Source organism: Harpia harpyja, chromosome 20 (genome assembly GCF_026419915.1).
Source record: "Harpia harpyja isolate bHarHar1 chromosome 20, bHarHar1 primary haplotype, whole genome shotgun sequence".
Lineage (NCBI taxonomy): Eukaryota > Metazoa > Chordata > Aves > Accipitriformes > Accipitridae > Harpia > Harpia harpyja.
The window spans coordinates 10318603-10339471 of record NC_068959.1 but is presented as its reverse complement, the minus strand read 5'-3'; the positions used below and the strand labels follow the sequence as shown (position 1 = coordinate 10339471).

The window sequence follows — 20869 nt, the reverse complement described above, 5'->3', positions numbered from 1 at the left end:
CCTGCAAGATCTCTATCATTTCCTACCCTAATATTTTCTTCTGACAGAAGTTTTTCCAGGTGACTGCTCTGCTGATGCTGCTTGGGTAACAGCTGAGCTCTTTGCTGGTAAATGATGGCAAATCAGTCAAAGCTGAGGCTGGCTCTGGACGGAGGCCTCTAGGGCTGTGCCAAGCCTGGGCACTGCCAGGGGCCCTGCCTCGCTGCGGGGCATAAGGCGCCCTGTTGCCCAGGGCCTGACTGTAGCCCCATGCCCCTGCTCTTGGTGGGGCAGAAGGCTGTGACCCACAAGAAACAGCCCTTATACCCCAGGGGTATCCCCAGTTGTTATGTGAGGGGAGTCCTGGAGTCAGGGGGAAGGGGCAGAAGTTCCCCTGCCATGTCTGTGGGATGGGGGCCCACCAGCACCCTTCCCTTTTACCTTGTCCCCAACCCTGGAGAGGGTGCCTGCAGGGCAGACACAGGGCTGTGGGGAGGCTGCTGGAGTGAGCAGGGCTCTGGGAGCCATGTGCGGCCTCCCCCTTCACCTCTGGCTTGGCTTGGGTGCTGCCTGGGGTGGGCCCTGTGGCCTCCCTTAGTGTGATGAGCTGCCAGGTCTCAGCCCTGAGGGGGATGGAGGGGCAAGGGAGCTGGCGTGGGGCCCCAGGGAAGCAATGGCTGAGAAGAAGCCGGAGCAATGTACAAATCCCTTTATTTTATTAGTTTGTCAAAGACTAGTTCGAGCAGGATGGTCACAGCATGTCTGCGGGGCCCCGAGCTGCCTGCTGCCTCCCGGGGAGGGCCCTGGTAAGCAGCTGGGGGCTGTGGCGGAGGGAGCATGGGGAGGGGGGAGCACGGTGCGGCAAGGGATGGGCTGGGGTCAGGGCATGCCCCCGCGTCCCCCCATTGGGATGCAAGCAGCGGTTCCTGGGACATGCCTGGGGCGCTTGCCCAGGGATCCCTTCCCAGGCCCGGGGGACGTGTGTCCAGTGTCAGGTGGGGGGCAGCCGGGCGCTCCCAGCCCAGGACTGGTCCGGCAGCCCTCCCCCCCTGCGCTGGCTTTATTGCAGGGGGCAAAGCGGGGGCCCCGGCAGCATGGCAGGGGGCTCTCGGCTCATCGCCGCGGGTGGCCCCAGGGACAGTGGGGACTCGGGGGTGGGAGCGTGAGCAGCGGACACGAGGACGCATGGAGCGACGGGGCGCACCCTGGCACAGAGACACTAATGCGACAACGGGGGCCAGCGGGGCCGAGACACGGACGAGCGAGCGGTGGGGATGGCGGGGACGGGGTGGGGGGACGAGGCAGGGGGGTCCCTGCCCCGCGCGTGCCTTTGTACACGGTTGGCGGAGCGCAGCGCCCGCTCCTCCCGGTGCTGAAGTATTGCAGTCTAACTGATATGGCTTTAACTATGGGGCCAGAGATGCGGGGAGGGGGGGGGGTCCCCTCCAACCCCCCGATGCTGGAGCACACTGGGCAGCCCCGGGGGACCCCCGTGCCCGGGGACCGGGGATGGGGGAGCTGCGGGCAGGGCGCCTGGCTTTGTGCTTTGGGCTTGGCCCAGGGCGGGATGGGGCAGGGGGATGGCAGTGCTGGGGACGAGGGCAGGCGAGTGGAGGCCTGCCGGGGTCCCCTGGGAGGGCAGGAGGGGCAGGGCAGGGGGCACAGGGAGCCACCCCGGGGGGGGCCGGTAGGGCCTGGGGTGCCCCCAGCCTGCCGCGAGGTTACATCAGTGCATTTGGTCCCGGTTCACCCTGTCCGGCCAGGGCCGCTCCCCTTTGGCACGGCGTGGCGGTGGGGCCCTGCCTGGACAGGTCGGGGCGGGTTTTTGGTCTGGTCCGGGGAAAGGGCAGGAGGGGGTGCGGGGACCCCCCCGGGGCCAAGGGAACTGATGGAGAGGTTGGAGGGGAGAGGGCGCCCGTGCCCCAGCACCCCATGGCAGGGTTGGCGGTGCTGTTACTTCTTGAACATATCCTGCAGCGGGCCGGGCAGGTACTTGAGGACGGTGTCCAGGATGCTCTCCTCCTCCTCCTCCTCTTCGTCCCCGCAGCCCGCCGGGATCGCCTTCTTGGGGCGCGTCAGGCTGCCCTCACACGGCTGCTCCAGTGCAGCTTTCTCCTCCGCCTCCTTCTCCTCCTTCTTCTTCAGCCCGTACTGTGAGGACACAGGCCCTCAGCAGGGCAGGCAGCGGGTGCTGCCCGTGCTGTGCCCCGTGCCCATCGCCACTGCCTTGGGCCACCCTCCTCCCTGGCTGCGCCGGCTACCTGTCCCAGCCCCTCCCCGGGTGCTGCGGGCAGGGGTGGGCGCAGGGGAGGCGTGTGCCCACCTTGTCGCGGATCTGCTGCCGGACTTTCTCCCGCTCGGCTTCCATGCGGGCGTGCTTGGCTTTCCGCTCTTCCTCCTGCTGGCGCAGGGCCTCCTGCCTTTCCTCCTCCTTTTTCTGCGCGTCGGGGTCCTTCTCCTCCTCACCCCCCAGCATCTTCCCCATGTCCTTGGTGGCCCCTGTGCAGCACAAGACCATCAGCTGGTCCTCAAGGGTGCTGCAGCCTGGCGTTGGCTGCTGAAGCCCCTGCAGAGGCAGGGAGGGCACGGAGGCCCCCGGCAAGGACAACCTGGGACGTCCCCAGTGCCACCCGTGCCAGAGTTGGCTGCAGACGGGCTCTGGAGGCTGTGGGGATGGGGAGTGCTGCGGGATGGCTGCACTGCCCTAGTTTGGCGTCAGCCGGGGGAGACGCCGGCAGCTCCTTCGGTGCTGGCACCCAGGGGACCCGCCGGGGAATCCCACTTAGCAGCGGGAGAGCCGGGATTCCCCAGCCAGGCGCTGCTGGCACAGGGAATGGGAGCCCCAGAGGGCTCCGGCAGCAGCTCCCCGCTGCTGGTGGCTCTCCCTGCAGCTCTGTCCCACTGCCATGTCCCCCCCCACCGTGCACCCTGGGGTGCTAGGCTGGCATCACTCCCAGAGGGAGGGACCCTGAGGGGGGATGGCACCCACTCACCGCCCAGTGCTTGCTTCATGACGAAGTCCATGGTGCCGGTGTGCGTGTGCGGCTAGGCCAGCGCCCAGCACTCATCCACTGCTGTCCGGGCTCGCTGACCAGGGCCACCTGCACGGGCAGAGAGGGACATGGTCGGGGACGCCGTGCCCAGGGTCCCCACTGCCCGGGCATGAGGGATGGGACGCTCCCTGGGGCTGCAGTTTGCACCCTCTGCACCTCCAGCCCCGAACGCCTTCCAGGATGGGCAGAGGGAGCTTTGGGGTCTGTGGGCAGAGGTTGGGCAGATCTGCCTGCTGGCAGCACCTGCTCCCCTCGGCCCCCTCCCCACATGCCTGCTGGCCCCTTGGTGGAGGGACCAAGGCAGGGACCCCAGAGGGACTTTGCACCTCAGCATTGCCCCTGGGAGGGGGGGGCAGCAGGAGCCCGGGAGCCCCGGGGTGCTGCTTGGGGGGGCTGGTGAGATGGGGACCCACCACGCCACCACCCACCGCATACCCCTGCTTTGGCGGGGGGGGGGGAACGACAGACCCTGCCTGGGGATGCCAGCGCGGCACAGCCGGACACGGGGTGCTGTGTGCACGAGCGTGTGTCTTATCGCAACGCATGTGCTCTGCAGAGGGATGGAGAAGAGGCTGTTGGCAGGTTGTGACAGTGTTTGGGGGCTGCAGGGGTTGCAGGCAGCAGCCTGTGACTGTGTGTGTGATCCCTGCGGGTGCTGGAGGTGGGTGATGGCGTGCAGGGGCACTGTGCGTGCAGGATGGAGCGTGTGTGTGTATGCCGTGTTTGCGTGCGCTGCGTGTGTGTGAGCTGTATGTGCAGGCTGTGTTTGGTCAAGAGGTGTGTTTGCGGGTGGCTGCAGGCTGTTTGCACGGGGTGGGGGTGTCCACGTGTGTGTGTGTATAAGTTTGTGGGGCTGCGAGCTGCGTGTGCCCACACGGTGTGCAGGGCTGCAGCCGGTTTGCAAGCTTTGAGTGTGTGAGTTTGGGGGTTTGCAAGCTCTGTGGATATGTGTGCAAGGGCTTGCAAATGGGGGTGGTGCGTGTGTGCAGAGGTTGGCAGGCTGTGTTTGTGTGCGCTGTGTGTGTGCTGCGTGTATGTGTTTGCACACTGTGGGGGGGGGTTGCAGGGTGTGTGGGGGGCTGCGTGTGCAGGTCTGTGGGTTTGCAGGCTGTACGGGGTGGGGTGCGCACACAAATTTGCAGACTGCTGCGTGTGTGTACGTGTGGGGGTGTTGCAGGCTGTTTGCATGCTCTGTGTGCGTGGGGGGGGCACTGCAGGTGTGTGTGTGTGTATGTGTGTGGGGCGTTGTGTGCCTGCGGGATGGGGGTGTGTGTGCGTGCTTGTGCCCCCCGTGTGCCCTGTGTGCGGGGGGGCTGCAGGCTGTGCTCACAGCCTGGGTGTGCAGTTTGCAGTGTGTGTGTGTGCGCCCTGTGGGTGCCGCAGCCTCGTGGGTTCCCCCCATCCCGGCTCCCCGGGCCCCTGCTGGGTAGAGGGGGGGCTCCCGGGGAAGTTTGTTGCTCCCAGCCCTGGGCACCCTGCAGTACCGGGGGGGGGGGGGGGGGGCCCTCAAGGCGCTACTGCGCTGAGCCCCGGGGTCACAAGGGGGGCTCGGGGACACCGGGGAGGTGGGGACACCGGGGGGGTGCCGGCACACTGGGGCCGCAGGGAGGGTGCAGGGGACAGCGGGGGCCGTTGCGACACGGGGGGCACCGGAACACTGGGGCCACGTGGGGGGAGCGCAGCGACACCGGGGTACGTGGGGGACACCGGAGGGTGCAGTGACACGGACGACGCGGGGGGACGTAGCAGACGGGGGGGGACACCAGCAGGCACGGGGACAGCGGGGCCGCACGGGCTGCAGCGACGCAGGGAACACGGGGGGGGCGCCGGGAGGGCGGGGGGACAGCGGGGACACGGGACGTAGGGGACACCCGGCGTGCGGGGGACACCGGGACCACGGGGGGGGTGCGAACCCGGGGGACGCACCGCGGAGTGGGGGGGGGGGGGAGCGCAGGCACACGGAGGACGCGCGGGGGACACGGGACGGGGGGACACGCACCGGGGGCGCAGGGGACATCGGGGACGCGGGGGGGGCGGGAGCCGCGGTGGCGGGGGTGGGGGGGGAAGTCGCGCAGGGGACGCGGTGCCGCGGGGACCCGCCGCCCTCCCCCCCCCCCCCTCCCCCCGGTGGATGCGGCGCGGGGGCCCCGCCCGCCGCCCGGTGCCGCCCGGTGCCGCAGCGGCGGCGCTGTCCCTTCAGCACCGGCGCGGCGCGGCACTCACCGGCTCCGCCGCCGCTCTCCGCTGCCGCCGCTCCGCCCTCCCGCCCCGCCCCGCCGCGGCCCGGCCCCCCTCCCGCCCCCGGCGGCACGCGTGGGCCCGCCCGGGGCGACACCCCCCCCCCGCCCCGCCACCGCGCGGCCCGGCCCCCCACCGGGGCGGGGGGGGGGGGGGGGGATGCGGGACCCACCCCACGGAAAACGCGGCACGACCTCCGGGCAAACGTCCCGGTGCTCGCGGGGGGGGGGGGCCGGGGACCCCCGCACTGCTCCCCTGGATGCGGACGGGGATCCCCCCCGGACCCCCCCACTGCGCTCCCGCAGCGGAGGGATGGCGGGGGGGGGGGGGGGGAGCGCGTCCTGCGCGGGGTTAATGATTCACCTCCGCGGCAATTAATGGGCCAAACGAGGCATTAATCAGGCGGAGGCACCGGGCAGCTGCCCCCCGCCCCAATCCCGCACCCCCCTGCTGCCTCACCCGGCACCCCGAGCTGCAGCACCCTGTCCCCCTCCGCAGCGGTGCCGGGCGGCTGCGGGAATTTAATTAAAGTCCCTGATAAATCACCTCGGCCCCAGCGCCAGCAGCGGCCGCTCGGAGGCCCCGGCTTTGGATTTTTGGTGCTGCTCCTCCCGGGGGGGGGGTCCCAAGGCGGGTGGGGGGGTGCTCAGGCAGGGGATGCTGGGAGGGGCTGCATGGTGGCGTCGAGGCCACGATGTCCACAGAGCTCAGGACTCCCTTCAGTGGGGGGGTCCTGGGCAGGAAATGGGGGGCACCACCCTGCCCGGCCCCGCTGTGTCTGCCCCAAGGGAGACGGGCTCCTGTAGACCCTCCTGCACCCCCCCCCCCCCGCCCCAGCTGCAGGACTGGGCTCCCCCAGGTCTCCCATTCTCATCCCAGTGCATTGGCGAGGCGCTGGGGACAGGCGCGTGCCCCACCACCAGCCCTGCCACCCTGCAGAGGGGCAGTCGGCGCCTCCTAATTAATCCAGCCCTGGCTTATTAGAGACAAGACGAGCCCTTCGCAAATCAGATTAGTGGTGCTCTGAGCCAGGCTTTGGGGATAGCTGCTGTTTAATGGTGAGGCTCTGGAGGAGCAGCCCTGCGGGGAATATCACGGCTACGGCCCAGAAAAGTGCTGGAGAAGGTCTGGGTGCGGGGTCGTTTCGGGACCCCCCCCCGCCTCTGCATGTGGGAGGCTGCGGGGAGCTGGGACAGGTTGCAGCTGCCCCCACAAGCCCGGTGGTGTGAGCTGCAGAGATGCTGCTGGTGCTGCTGGGGACCGCCGCGGCTGCCCTGGGGAGGACAGCGGCGATGCAGGATGTTGGGCAGCAGTGGGCAGCCGTCCCGCAGCTGGGGGGGGGCCGAAGCCAGCATGTAAGTGCCAGCCCAGCACCTCCACAGGGACACGGCACTGACAGACCCGTGTGTATGCACCCTCTGCCAGCTCCTGCCCTGACACACAGTCACTGCTGCGGCCAGGTCTCAGCACAGGGACAACACATCAAGGACATGGCCCTCTTGTTCACCCCCTCTCACCACTCCCCAAAACACCCCTCGGCGCACCCCATCTCCGCCGGCCCCGAGCCCTCAGCCTCCTTCCACTGTGGCATCAACCAACAACTCCTTTTTCCACCTCCATGGAAAAAATGCCTCCTGCCCTCGCGCCCAGCCCCGCTCTGCCCACCAGCAGCTGGTGGGATGGGTGTGTGGGAGGCAAGACAGGCCTGCACTTGGCCAGTCCGTCCATCCGTCCGTCCTGCGGCAGCCCTGCTCCGGGCGCTGACGTCAGCGCTCCCGGCAGCCGGGCGGTGGGCGGGCGGCAACCGCTCCTATTGTATTAAAAATAATACAGCGGAGCACAAATTCATTACAGATAAGTGTGACAGTCAGGAGGAATTAACGAGCCCGTCTCTCAGCGCCTGACAAACGCCTCCTTTTGTTCCTGGGATGGGTCCTTGAGTCTTTCAATCTTTGGAGATGCCTTGGCGCATTAAGCGCATCCTCCCCCAGTAGCTCCCAGTGTGCCCGGGGACTGCTCCCAGTATGAGCTGTGGCCAAGCTGGCAGGGCCGTCCCTTGTGCCAGCGCCCAGCGCTAAGCTGGGCTTGCCCTCCTTGGGGCTTGGTGGCCTGGAGTGCTGTCCCCAAGCGTGGGACCCCACGCGGGGTGCGGGGTGGCCAGGGGGAGGTGGGCAAAGCAGCCCCCATCCCTGCTGCCACGGGAAGCACGACGCTCACATGAGCTGTGGCCAACCGCCCCGGCACTCCAGCGGCCGGTGCCGGCAGCACAACTGTAGCCGACAGGCTGGCAGGCACCCAGCTCTGCCCTGCCGGCTGGGCTCCCATGGGAAGGGCAGCCAGGGGCTCGTCGCTAGCCCTGGGCATCGCCTCTGTCCTCCTGCCCCGTACCCCCCCTGAGGACACCCCTGCTCCTGGGACAGGCATGGGCCCAGGGACACCCCCCCCCCCGCAGTCCCAGAGCCGACCTGGCTCTGGCAGGTGTTTGGAGGATGCTCCTGGTGCTGGGAAGTTGCTTGTGCCCGGCACGGACACTCCTTAGGCACAGCGGTTCCCTGGCATCGTCCTGGGCAGTGTCACCTGCCGGGTGGCTGCCTGGAGCTGCCGGGGGAGGCAGGAAGGGAAGGGACGGGGAGGGATGGGAGGGATGGGGGGGGGCAGCGCCATGGCCAGATGGAGAAGGAAGCTCTCAGCACTGCCAAGTCCTGCAAGTTGCCTCCGTGCCGGCTCGCGGGGGCAGCGCGGCAGGGACGAAGACGGTGCGAGTGCCAGGGCCCTGGCAGCGCCTCGCTCCCCGCCAGCGCCCAGGGAAAGGGCACGGGGCTGACTGCCGCTGCCGCATCGCCCACCGCATCCGCCGCCAGCAACGGCCCGAGTGGCACCTGTCCGCCTCGCTGCCAGCATCGTTCCCAGGCTCTGCAGCCACACGGGGACCCTGCAAGGTCACAGCCTCTGGGGGAGCTTGCAAAGCTCTCAGGCAGAGGGAAGCAGGTGCCTGAGCACCTGCACCCACCCCTGCGACACCGCCAGCCCACCCTGCTGCCACCCATTAGTACAGGACAGTTATTTTACTTATCCCCCCCTCCCTGCCCCATCTTTGCAGAAAATAATTATTGGTCCTTCTCATCACACTGAGGGATTAAAAGTGGTTAACTCCATTTCCAAAGGCTTTGTTATGTTGGTTTTCCCTCGGCTGCTGCACAAGGCGATTTCCACAGTGCCACTTAGGCAGCTTTTATCAGGTTGTCTTCTGGAGGTAATTGGGTTTTTCAGGAGCCTGTTTAAAATTCGTAACCCAGCCTCTTAAACAAAACAAAAACAGCAGCGGGGAGAAGGGGAAGAGGGAGCACAAAACATGCAGCAGCTGCAGCCTCTGAAGAGCAGCCCTGGCCCCTGGGGGCTGGCATCCAGCGGGGACAGGGGAGGGGGACAGGCACCGGCGCGCTGTAGCATCAGGCTGGAGCCAGACCCTCCAGTGCAGCGGCTGAGCACAGACTGCAGGGACAGCTGCTGCCAACCCTGCTGTCCCTCCTGCCGGTGACACCGCGTGAGGCGAGGGGGACCCAGGGTCACTCTGTTACGCCATGCTCAGGGCGAGCGTGTGGTGCTCAGAGCCACCCACGTCCAGCCCCTGGGGACGACGGGGCCACCGCTCTGCCCCTGCAGCAAGTCATAGCACCCCTGGCACACGTGGGTACCCCCCCCGGCACCCACTCCCCTGTTATCCCCCCCACACCAGGCATGGGGTGTGAACGCGGGTCTCACCATGGGGCCGATGTGGGAGCACGCCACGAGCCCTGGGGCTGGCGGGGAGGGAGGTGGGCTTCTGCTGTGGCTTGACCCCGGCTCCGCTGTGGTGCTCTGCCTGACCATGGGAGCAGCACCATGGTGGTGGGGGGCCGGGGGTGGCAGGGGCCCCTGAGATCACCAGTGAGGGACAGAGAAAACAGGCCAAATCCACCCTTGGAGCCACCCTCACAGGATAACTTCTGCTGCTCCCGTGCCCTGAGGGTCTCCCCAGCTCCAGGCTTTGCTGGCTGGACAAGGGATGCCCCTGCCCGCTGCCCTCCCCATGCCCTGCCCTGCCCGGGCCGCAAAGCACCCCTGCAGCCAGAGGGGCTCCAGGCTGACGCTGCAGCTTTTCCTGCTCTCTTGCATCACTATCACGAGTCCGTCTGCATTAATACCACGGCCCTGTCGGCATCAGTATTGCAGACCCATCTGCATCGGTACCACAGCCCCGTCAGCATTGCTCCCGCAGACCTGTCTGCCCCCTCCTGCTAGGCTCCTGCCTGTGGGGTGGGGGGGTACGCTGGGCACCCCCAGGCCATCCCTGCCCAGCTCTGCGCCGCGGGGTGCAGCGTGGGCTGGGGAGTGGGTAGCAGGGAGCTGCTGCGGCAGATGGTCGGCGGGGCCGGATCACGGCACCGCGCGCAATGAGGGACGTGTGTCCCCCCCGGGGGGGGCCATTTGCAGGAGCTGCTTGTGAACTGGTCCCTGCAGGGCCCCAGCACACGCCTGCTCGTCCCAGGCATGGCAGCCAGCGTGCAAGCCGGGGTGGCTGCGGCTGAAGAAGGGATGGGGCGAGGAGGGGACCGAGCCCACGGCTTCCAGCTGTTCCCAGCATGGCAGTGTCCCAGGAGGATGCCAGAGAGGGAAGGGTGCTCCCAGTGCTGCTCAGCCCTCCAGAGCTCCCCAAAAAGACCATCTATGCCTACATCTGTGCGAGAAAGAGTGACAGAGGGGCTGAATCTCCCAGCGAGGGTGCCCAAGGGGACAGCGACCCACTCTAGGCTCCAGCCAAGAAGCATCCAGCGCGGCTGGGATGTCAGCCACTGAGTGACCGAGTGCCTTGGCTTTGCCACCGCTGCTCTGTGCCTTGCAACGGGGAGCGCTGCTCACCCAGCCCCAGCCTCAGGGCCACCCCGAGCCCCGAGGTGTCCATGTCCCATTAGCACCGGGGGATGCTGGGATGGACCCCGCTGGTCGAGTGCTGCAGTGGCGACTCCTCGTCCCCACAGCTCCCGGCGTGAGTCCGGTGCCTCTGTGCCATGCATTATTAAACAGAGGCACTGCAGCCCCTCGCTGTTTATCCTGGCGTGGCTGTGCGGAGAGCGGGTTGTGGGAGCCGTGGTGGCTCTCTGCAGTCTCAGCCGGAAGATTTAGGCTTGCTGTAGGTCTGGCTGATTCCCCAAACAGGTTTATGACCCCTGGGGTTACTCACCCGGCCGCTTCCCACCTCCCCACCCTATGCAGGATGGATCCGACCTCCCTGTAAAAAAGCCACTGTGCATTCAGCCTTGATGCTATCACCGACACTGCTTTCTCCTGCCCACACAGCAGGTACTTACAGCGTTTACATCCCAATCGCCGTATATAAAGGCACACTTGCGCTGAGTCCACCCCATCAATATTTATGGCAGGCACGCACACCTGCACAGCTCTGCAGGGGCCGGTGTGGAGCGGAGCTGGGAAGAGCACACCAGGCATTGCTTGGGGAGCAGAAAAAAGCCCCCCCGAACCCCTGCGCTGCCTTCCCATCCCTCCCCATCGCCCCAGCCATCGCCTTTGGGGAAGAAGCCAGCCTGTGCACATACTGATTTCCATCCCTGTTGCCCTGGCAGGGACGTGCAGGGCCTGTGCAGGCACCGGTGACAGAGGTGGTCGGAACTGTGTGGGGAGTGGATGCCCGAGGGTCCCCTCCTGGCTCCGTGTCAGGATGGGATTGCACACCTGCTCCTCGCGGAAAGCCTTGGAGGAGTTATACCCACCCTCACTTCACCGGTGGGGAAAAGGCATGAAGGACAAGGGCACGATTAGCTCAAGACTGGGCACCCAGATCAGAGCAGAGCAGCGGCAGCCCCTGCCCCTCTTCCCTCCAGCCAAATCACTATCAAAAATGAGACCCTGGGCACTGCTCCCCTGGGGTTCAGCCTCATGCTGATACAGGTGTTGGTTTTGCAAAGATCTTGGAAGCTCTTTGGGGTTCCCGAGACAAGGGCAGAGAGCCTGGGGTGCGTTAACAACCCCCTGCACCGCCGAGGCTGGGGAGTGGGAGGAAGAGAGGAACGGGGATGCCGTCATGGCTGGTCCTGCTCTACCCAAACTCCCAGCCTAGTTCTGGGAGAGCATCTGCCTTCCTGGGGGAGAAGGGCCCATTGCAACCCATGAAAGGGAAGGTTTGGGAGCTGAAATGCCCCGTGCCCTGGGCAACAGAGCCAGCCAAGGGTCACAACGCTGGGAACACCCTGTCCTCCGACGGCAGCAGATGGCTGCGTGGTAGGGGGCTCTGTGGCAGCATGGGGGGGGACATCTGGGTGTCTGGGCTCCAGCCAAGCTGCAGCTCGGTGGGAGTGGGATGAGCCTGCGGTGCCCTGGCTCGGAGTGCTGGGAGGGGTGAGACCCCCGCACTGGGGGGCAGCTGGGATGGGGGGGGGGGGCTTACTGCCCACCCCAGCTCAGACCTCCCTCAGCCTGCCTGCGCTCGGGGTTTCCGCTGCAGCGTGACGCCGGACGGGTACGGCGCTGCTCCAAGAGCTGCTGGGGCTCTGGCCAGAAAATTCATTCTTGGCTGCTTTCAGTGGGGTTTGGCTCGTACCTTTCCCATCTGGGGGCTTTCAAAGGCAAGAAAAAAAAAAAAAAAAAAAGAAAGAAAAAAAACCCCTGGCCCTGTGCCAGCTCCACAGTCACCATCACCTGCCATGGTCCCCAGGCAGCACCATGCCCAGCATCCGCCCCAGAGCCTGAGCTGTTCCCCACTCCCATGGCCTCAGCCTGGTCCTGAGCTGGTCCAGATGCCTCTTGCCCTGCACCAGGGTCTCACCAGGATGCCCATGATGGAACCCCCCCCATCCTGGGGGGCCCGACTGGCTCCGCTGAGGCAGCCCCAAGTGGTATCTCTGTATCCCCCCATCCATCCCATGGCTGCACTGTGCCCCCCGTACCGTGGGGAGGTAGCTGGCCCCCCAGGAGCCACGGCGTGCAGAGCAGGGGCAGCACTGCCTACCTTGGTGCGTGGAGCGCCAGGCGTCTGCAGGCTTCGGCACCTAACGCAGGGGGACGAGGACCTCGCGGGGGCAGCTGGGCATCGCAGGGAGAGCGGGGCCTGCAGGAGATACCAACAGTGAGAGGATCAGCTCCATGGTGGGGCCCCAGGACTGGATGGGGTGGACAAAGCGGAATCACTTGATGGGTGATGGACAGAGCACACCACAGCCTGCTGCCTTCTCTGCCCACCCAGGGGGCCCAGGGTGGGTCTGTTCACCCCCCCCATCCTGACCTTCAAGGACGGGAGCAACCTGCTGCCAAGAGCCACCATCTCCCCGCAGGTGGGAGTCCAGTGGGGCACACAGAGGGTGACAGACTGCAGGAGGTGGCAGCCCGTCGGGGTCTTTGGCCCTCTCCTGGACCAGGGACACCACCTCTGCTGCTGGCACGGGGCTCCTGGCCGTCTCTGCAGACACCCGGCAGTTTGGATGCTTTCATTAAATATTTAGAGGGCTCTCAACTCTTTGAGGGTTTTAAAATTTCACATTAACTCTGCCTTCCTCAGCTTGCAAATGATGAATTTCTTCTTTGGAGTACATAATGGCAAGTTAAAACAAGCCGCCAAACAAAAGCCCCTGCTTAGACTTTGCAATTTGAGAAAGCCTGGCCCTGCTCTGGGTTCCCCACTTCTGCCGGATGTCAGGAAGCTTCTGCCCTGGGGATCTTGTCCCTTCCCTGAATGTCCTTGAAATCCTGCCGTGATGCTTGGGGAGATGCAGGGGGTGCTCCTGGGGGATGCTGGCCTGGGCAGGGGCTGTGCAGAGACCCAGGTACCAGGGTGCTGGGTGCCACGCTGGAGTGGTCCATCCCCACGGTGTGGCTGGTGCCACCGTGATGGGTGCCACGAGTGTGATTTGTGCTCTGCGACTTGAGGAGCAGGTGTCTGGGGAAGTTACAAATTCATCCTGACTTCGAGCAAAGGCTTTTCCTCCACCCTGGGGAAGGAGGGAGGCTTTGGCAAATTGGAGATAAATATATGACCCAGGGGAGCTGGGGGAAACACAGGCAAACAGCGACGCTGGAGGAGCAGGGGCTGGGATGGATGGAGCCTGCATTTTTAAAAGCTTTACAGAGCAGGGATGCCTCATCCCAGCCCTGGGGGCAGGAAACACTGCCAGCCCCTGGGCACTGTGCTGGGTTTGGGGAGGGTGCAAGCTCACCCCAGGGACCCTGAGCTCTGCGGGCCGCAGGGAAGGGGCAGAGGGTTCCCAGTGGGAACCCTGAGGAGACCCCAGAACGGCGTCTGCTTCCCTGGGAAATGCAGAGCTAAAAGCTCAGCCTGGAAAGGGCTCAGCAGCAGCGTGAAGGTGACCTTTGCTGGGGACAACCGCTGCCTCCTTCGGGATGTGAGAAGGTTCGGGAGCGGGGTAAGACAGGCTGCAGAGTGCTGCAGGGACGTGTGCCTGGGGGTGGCTAGTTTCCAGACAGCTCAGTGCCGAGGAGACAAGCTGGGCTGGGACAGGATCAGTCCCCTGCTTTGCTGGCCATGGCCTGGGGTCCAAATCAGCTGTTCTTTGCTGAAACCCCAGAGGGTGGGAAGAGCAGGGACCCCCTGCCCAGGTACCCGAGAGGATGCAGCGGATCCTGGGGGATGCTGCTCCAGTCCCTGCAGGGTATTTTTTTTCTGGGCCAGACCAAATTGTTTTTTTCCTGCCTTTGCAACGGGCAGAGCCTGCCAGTACCACGAAGATGCATCTCACCTGGACAGCTGCACTACCTCAGTCTGTCTGTCTGTCCAGGCAACCAGACACCAACCGCAGCCAAAAGCGGAGGATAAGGAAGAGCAGAACAGGGTGACCATGCCAGGACACCCCCAGCTCTGCGGACTGCGGTGCCCCCAGGCACTGGCAGGGATGCTTTTATCCAGCTGAGGTCTGGACACAAGACACAGTATCCAGGGAAAACTTAATGCTCGAGATGAGACCATTAGCGAGTCCACAGCTCTCCTGCTTTGGCCACTCTGGCTCTCGGCACCCTGCTTTTATAGCTGAGCTTGTCCAAATGTCTGGAGAGGAGGGTGGGCTGGGGAAGGGGAGCAGCGGGGTGCGCAGGCTGGGAAGCTCTGGGCCACATCTCAGAGTGCTTCTCCTGCCTAAGGAAGATGCTCTCATGGCCTACCATGGGGCTGGCATCGGCTTTGTGTCCAGGCACCGGGGTGAGAAGGAAGGCTCAGAGCGATGATGCTTGGGAAAAATATCTGCAAACTGGACTCAGTGCCAGCAGTGTGCCATCCTGGCTCTCACGCAGGGATGCAAAGGGCTCAGGGTGCCATGCCGCACTGAGCAGCCCCCAGAGGCATTTCCCAGTTGGGGTCCTGTACCTAAGCCAACCTGCCTTGCCTTCAAAAAGCAGACTCTCAGCCTCAAAAATCTCAACACCTCTTGCAGACTTCATCTTGCCATGGGCTGGGGCAGGTCTGGGTCACACCATCATGGAGCTCTGGGATTTGGCTGAGATGAGTGATGTTTCTGAACCTCTGGTGAGTTTAACAGCAGGAGCTGGTGGCACCAGCTAGGGAGGGATGGACCTGCCGGCCTGGCTGCTTACAGGAGGAGCAGGCACCTGTGGTGCAGAACGGCACGCAGGAAAAGGTGACTGGCTCCTGGTGAGGCACCGGGCGACCTAGTGAGACACCAGAGCCTGGAGGCACAGCGTGGAGAGCCCATGGCTGGACAAGGCAGACAGTCCGGGTCTCTGCGGCCAGGAAGGCTCCGTGGAGCTGGGAGAGGTGGAGGGGAAAGCTCCTGGGACTAGTGAGCAGAGAGTGCTCACGCGAGAGCAGCCCGCAGGAGCGCAGCTTGTTTACCCTGGCTGAGCAGGCCTGATTGCTCTCTATAAATACACCCGGCGAGTAAACACCGGGGAGGGAGAAGGATCGTTTAAACTCGAGGATGATGCTGGCATAAGAACAAATGGGAAGGTCTGCCCAGGAACACGCGGAGGCTGTGGGTGAGAGCAGAGATCCTCTGGCTGCTGGGAAGGTCCTGCTCTGAGCAGGGGGGTCCGGCCCTGGCTGTTCAGGCAGCGCGTGGTGCCCGAGGGTTTGGGCTCAGTGCCGGTGGGAAAGGTGGCAGCCTGGGCTGCAGTGACCATGCCCACCTGCCAGACCAGACTTCTTGAGCTCTGGGCCATGGGGCCACGTTGGTGCCCAGTGGTGGGGATGGAGCTGTGCCATGCTGCCAGCAGTCACCGTCTCGTCCCCGGAGGGTTTCTCCGCAGTACCAGACCTTTGCTGGGACCTCTCAGCTCCGGTGCTTAAACCATGCTGGGCAACTCAACGTGGCTCTCCTCGGCTCCCGACACGGCTCCTGACAAGCAGCACCGGGCCTGGCGGGCTGCGCCTGGCAGCAGCCTCTGCAGAAACCCGGGGAAGAGCCAAGGTGCGAATCGCAATCATCCTCCAGCCCTGCGAGGTGTTAATAGCTCTGCCTGGTTGGGGTCATTTCAATACTAATGTTATCACGTGAGGCAATCGAAGAAACAAACACTCAGCCCATAGCCAAGGGAGGCTTTTGAGACATTTTTCTGTGCTGGTTTGTGTCAGCTGAGCTGTCTCCAGTTTCCCCAGGATGCTGAGGGTCGGACACCCGGAGCAGTGCTGCCAGCAGTGCTGCCAGCCGGGGGCTGAGCTCCCTGTTTCCCCTGGCTCTGCTGGAGCCTGTCCTGGCAACCCTCGGGGTCCTGCGGCCTTGGGAGGATGAGGGCAGGGAGGACACCTCTCTGCACCCTGATCCCGGCCCATCCTTCCTCATCCTTTATTTGCCAAACCCAGCACCTCAGCTTGACTCGAATCGCTCTGGCTCCTTCACCAACCTCAGCCAGCAGCTACCACCTCCTGCAGAGCCTGGCTAGTTGCATGGAGAAGCCCTGAGCCGTCAGCCCTGTCCTGAGCGAAGGTGCCAGCCCCGCTTTGCTGCTCTGACTCACCGCACTGCCTGCCTCAGGCAGCGGCTGCCCGGTCACGCTCGTGCCATGCGGGTGGCAGTGCCACTGCGTGCTGCCAGGCCTGGATCTCGGCAGCCACCTGCCCCGTGTGCTGCAGCCACGGCACTGGGGGCACGGCGGGGAGAGGGGCTGGAGCGTGGGGCATGGGAGGAACCTCGTAGGGACAGTGCAGAGGGGAGAGGGTTTGGAGCCCAGGGGATGGGGACTGTGCAGCTGGGATGCTCCACGAGTGGTTGGACTTAGCCGTGGAGAGCAGGATGGAGGAGGGAGCCGGTGATGGGGAGGCGTGGGAAGACCCCGGCGGGTACCAGGAGCTCCCCACAGCAGAAGGCTGCGCTGAGCCTCCCCGGGTGCAGGCAGGGGGCGGTGGGGGGAGCAGGTCTCCTCCTCTCCCTGCCCACGGCCCCGCTCTGCAGAGCCCCCCCGCAGGGCATGGCCAGGCACGGAGGGGCTGGAGGGGGGGGGGGGATGCAAAGCACAGTCCGGGGGTGACAGCCCTTCTCCTGCCGTCCCCTCCACATCGGCGTCCCCCCCTCCCCAGCCCTGCAGTCCGGGGGCGCGCCGCTCAGCCCTGCGTCTTGCACCCGCATCCCGCACCCGCATCCCGCATCCTTCCCCGCATCCCGCACCGCTATGCCGCATCCCGCATCCCCGCGGCCGCCGCCCCGTTACATAAGCCGGCGGCCCCGGGAGGTTCGGCGGGCCGGTTCCCGTGCCCGTGCCTGGCCCCCCCCCGGGCTCTGCGGCACGGCGGGCCCGCCCCCGGTGCCCGGTGCCCGGTTCCCGGTGCCCGGCCCGGCCCCGCACCCACCTGGCTGGGCTCGGCGCGGCTCCGGTCCGCCCCGTCCGCCCCCGGCGCAGGGAAGGAGCCGCCGCCGGAAGGGAGGCGGGAGCCGTAGCGGTACGGGGGGGGCCCCCCGGTACTGGCTCCCCCTCCGCCGCACGGCCTCCCGGGCGGGGCCGGCTCCGTGCCCGCCTCCGGCCCGCCCCGCGCCCCCGGCGGCAGCCCCCGGCCCCGGCCTTCCGTCCCCGCAGCCGGCAATTCCCCTCCGGTACCCGGCCATTGCCCCCGCTGCCCGGCAGGTCCCCTCGGTTCCCGGTAATTGCCCCCCTGTACCTAGCCGCCCCCCTCGGTGCCCCGCAGTTGCCCCCCTGCTATCCAGCCATCCCTCCTCTACCCGGCTATGCCCCCCAGCACCCAGCAATTGCCCCCCAGTATGCAGGCAGCCCTCCCAGTACCTGGCTATGTCCCCAGCAGCTGCACCTCCAGTGCCCCTAAGAGCCACCCCTCAGTATCTGGCCCTGCCTCCCAGTACCCCCCATTTCTTCGCCACCCCCATTTCCCCAGTACCCAGCAATTCCTCCCAGCACCTGCCCATCCCTCCTGACCCCCTACCTGCCAGCCCCCCCCCATCCAGCAATTCCCTCCAATATTCATCCTCCCCACCAGGGCCCAGCACTTTTCTCCCCCGGAGTCAGTGGTTGCCCTCCCATGGCACTGCCAGGCCCCCCAGAGGAGGGGTCTCTAGACAGGGCATCTCTGGGTGTTTCGAGGTGCCAGCGGTGCTTCCCAAATCAGAGACCCCCGTTGCACCTAACAATGCCCTTGCCCACGCTCCCTTGCAGGGTGTCCCAAGGATGGGGGGGTGATGAAGAGCTGGGAGCCCACTGGGGTCCGCAGGGCTCACAGACAAGCCGAGGGGAGCAGAGCGGGCGGAGGGGCCGGAGACGGGCACTGCACCAGGGGACTGCAGAGCCTCGGGATGGGGATGTGGGCAGGCTGGCCATGCGCTGCTGCGTGGGGCAGGGAATGGCAGAAGGAGGGAGTGGGGTGAAGAGCAAGAACTTGTCCCTAGTGGTTTTAAGAAGCCAAAACTCTGGTTCAGGGCCCAGCCCTTGGTGCAGAGCATGGCCAAGAGGACTCCTGAGACCCCCACTGGCCTGAGGGGCTGAGTCTCATCCTCCCTCTCCACAGGCTGCTGCCCTCACTTCCCTGGCAGGCAGGCAAAGCATTCCTTTCGCTGGGTTTTACTTTGGGTTTGTGAGTGCACAGAACAGCTCCCACCAAGCCCTGGGGTTGCTCTGGGATCTGTGCTTTCTGGGGCTGGCTTCTTGCTTTGCAACTTGTCTTTGCAATTGGTTTGGCCATGGGGATCTCTGATCGCCCTCTGAAAAACGTGGTCCTGTCTCCTGTCCTGACAAGGGGGTGCAGGATGGCTGTGTCTTAGTGCCTGAGGAGGGCTCAGCAGCACGGCCCAGGGGGAGTTTGCTGCTCACGTTTCCCACCCCAGGGAGTCCCTCCTCCACCAGGCATCATGGCAGGTGGGATGTGGGTCAGCCGGGAGCCACCTCCGGGGTCAGTCCTCCCTGGTCCCTGCCATGCTGCTGTCACATCCCACAGCAGCTCACTGCACCATTCCTTCTTGCAGGGCTGCTGCGGGATGGAGAGGCTGATGAATAAATCAATCCCCCTCGGTGCTGAGGCAGCAAAACTTGGATGCAAGCAGAGGAGCAGCGCCGGGCCGGCGGCCTGACGGCTGGGGTGGCACCGCTTGTGAATTCCCCCCAAGCAGCCGCCACAGACAGAGCTGCCGGCAGCCAAGTGGGCAGCTCTGATTGCCTTCTCGCCATGTTTTATTTATCAAAGCGCTCAATTTGCAGGCTCGCTTCTGCTGTCCCACATTCTTCCTGGATTCTCCTGCCTGGAAATGGGAGCAGCAGTTTGGAGAGGGGCCGTGGGGTGCTGCCGGCTCCTTCTGGGCTCGGGGGGCACTGGTCCCTTTGCCTCTCCATGGTGGGCTCCCGTGAGATGTTGGCATCGCCCTGCCATGCGGCTGTCACTCAGCCGCCACGGTGCTGAGGAGATGGGGTCCCTTGCTGTGAGCAGAAGGACAGCGCTGTGCGATTGACCTTTTGTGAGCTCGGGGAGCACTTTTAAGGAGCAGCCAGGCTCTCGCTGCTCCTTCCATGCTTTGCCAAGAGCAACGGTGTCCCGGGCTGATGCCAGACACTGAAGGAGGCTGCTGTGATGCCTCCGTACCTGGCAGAGGCTGGTTTTGACCCGGCCCTGGCCAAACCGTGGCCTTGCCCGCCATCACTGGCCCCGTCCTGGCCCCTGCTTGCTTTCCTCCATTGCCTCCAGCTGCCTGCGCCGGAGGAGAGGGAGCTGCAGGGTACATTTCTGCTGCCTCGCTGCTAATAAATAAGCCCCAGTAATGAGTTGGGCTCTGGCGGGCGGGCAGGTAGTGGCAATAATCCCCCAATTAAGTGGACGAGGGAGACAGTTAAGTGCAGAAAAACCACAAATAAATAATAAGGAGAATAATTTAGGAGTAGGGAGGAGCCGGTGGCTGGGTCCCTCAGCCTTTCCCCTGACAGAAGGCAGGGCCAGGAGCACTCTGGGAAGTGTAGTTCTGCCTTCCCTGCCAACAGCCTCTTCTGGAGGGATGGAAATCTCTGATTTTCACCCCGTTCCTCCTGCTGTGCCAAGGCTGGGCATCCCGTGGAGCACCAGGGGATGGGGATGGGGATGGGGATGGGGAGCGGGCCAGGAGCATGGCTCTGATGGGAGCCTGTGTGCATGGGGCATCCCTGGCTGAGAAGGGAGCCCATAGGGCTCCGACACCAAGGACGCCCTCCCTGTCACCTTGTCCTTTAGCAGAGGGTCCCTGGGCCTGTCTCCGTGCCACCAGCGTGGGATCTGAGGGGATGGAGAGGCTCCGGCTGTGGGATAGCTGCTTTGCCTGCTCACCCCTGCCATGCACAAGGGAGCATCCCTGCTCTCCTCCTTCCTACAGATGGAAGTACTGGCTTGGAGAGCCCGGCGGAGGATGCACTGTCGAGGATGCACCCATGCAGGAGCCGTGCTGGATGATGGCACAGCACAGGCTTCCTCCCAGAGCCCTGGAGGGACACACAAACCACAGTGAAAGCAAGAGCAAATGCCTCCCCGGCACTATCGATTGCAGCCGTGGGCTGTGTGTGCCTCGCTGCTGAACTTGCAGGGACAATCAATAGTCATTTTTCTACCCAGCCTTCAACCTGCTAATGGGAGCCACTGGTCCTGTCATTTCTCCGGAGTGGCTGGGAGGAGCTGGCCACGGGCAGGCTGGAGCAGGACCTACTTCTCCTTTGCATTCGCAGGATTATAATCTCCAACAGCAGCGGTGCATACTGCAGCCTGGAGCTTTGCAACTGGGCATCAGGGAGCTGGCGGCTCTGCCGAGGCTGCAGGGACAGCTGACACTGGCCCCTGGCTGGGGATGCTGGCGCTGGGGTAGCTGCGATTAGTCGTAAGTAAACACTTTGGAGCAAAGGTCCCCGGGCTTGTGGCGTGCAGGAAATTTGCTCTCTGTGGTGACAGGTTTCACCCTTCATGACAGCCAGCAGTGGCTGCGTTGGTGTGTGCTTCGCAGGAGGAGATAACCAGTTCCATGGCTCTGCCTGTGTCACCCCAGGTGCCCGGGAGGACGTACCCACTGTGCACGGGTGGGAGAGGGAAGCCCGTGGTGCCAGGGGCTGGGCTGCGGTGCCAGGGGACACGGTCCCATCCTGCCTGGTGGCAGTGCTGCTGACGCTGCCACTGTGGGGATTTTTCCCATGCTGGCAGC

General features: G+C 65.0%; 1 protein-coding gene across 2 annotated transcripts; it reads right to left on the bottom strand.

Moving 5' to 3' along the window:
- Window positions 1-673: 673 nt before the first annotated feature.
- CPLX2 (complexin 2) lies at window positions 674-17203 on the bottom strand. Of its 2 annotated transcripts, XM_052816176.1 has the most exons (5): window positions 17071-17203; window positions 12274-12372; window positions 2973-3080; window positions 2303-2478; window positions 674-2130 (listed from the first exon to the last, which is right to left on the bottom strand). In XM_052816176.1, the coding sequence occupies exons 3-5, from the start codon at window positions 3001-3003 to the stop codon at window positions 1933-1935; spliced, it is 405 nt and encodes a 134-aa protein (XP_052672136.1). In that variant the 5' UTR covers window positions 3004-3080; window positions 12274-12372; window positions 17071-17203; the 3' UTR covers window positions 674-1932. The 2 variants fall into 2 exon arrangements, with proteins under 2 accessions (XP_052672136.1, XP_052672138.1); XM_052816178.1 differs by lacking the exons at window positions 12274-12372; window positions 17071-17203 and adding an exon at window positions 5256-5334.
- Window positions 17204-20869: the final 3666 nt, after the last annotated feature.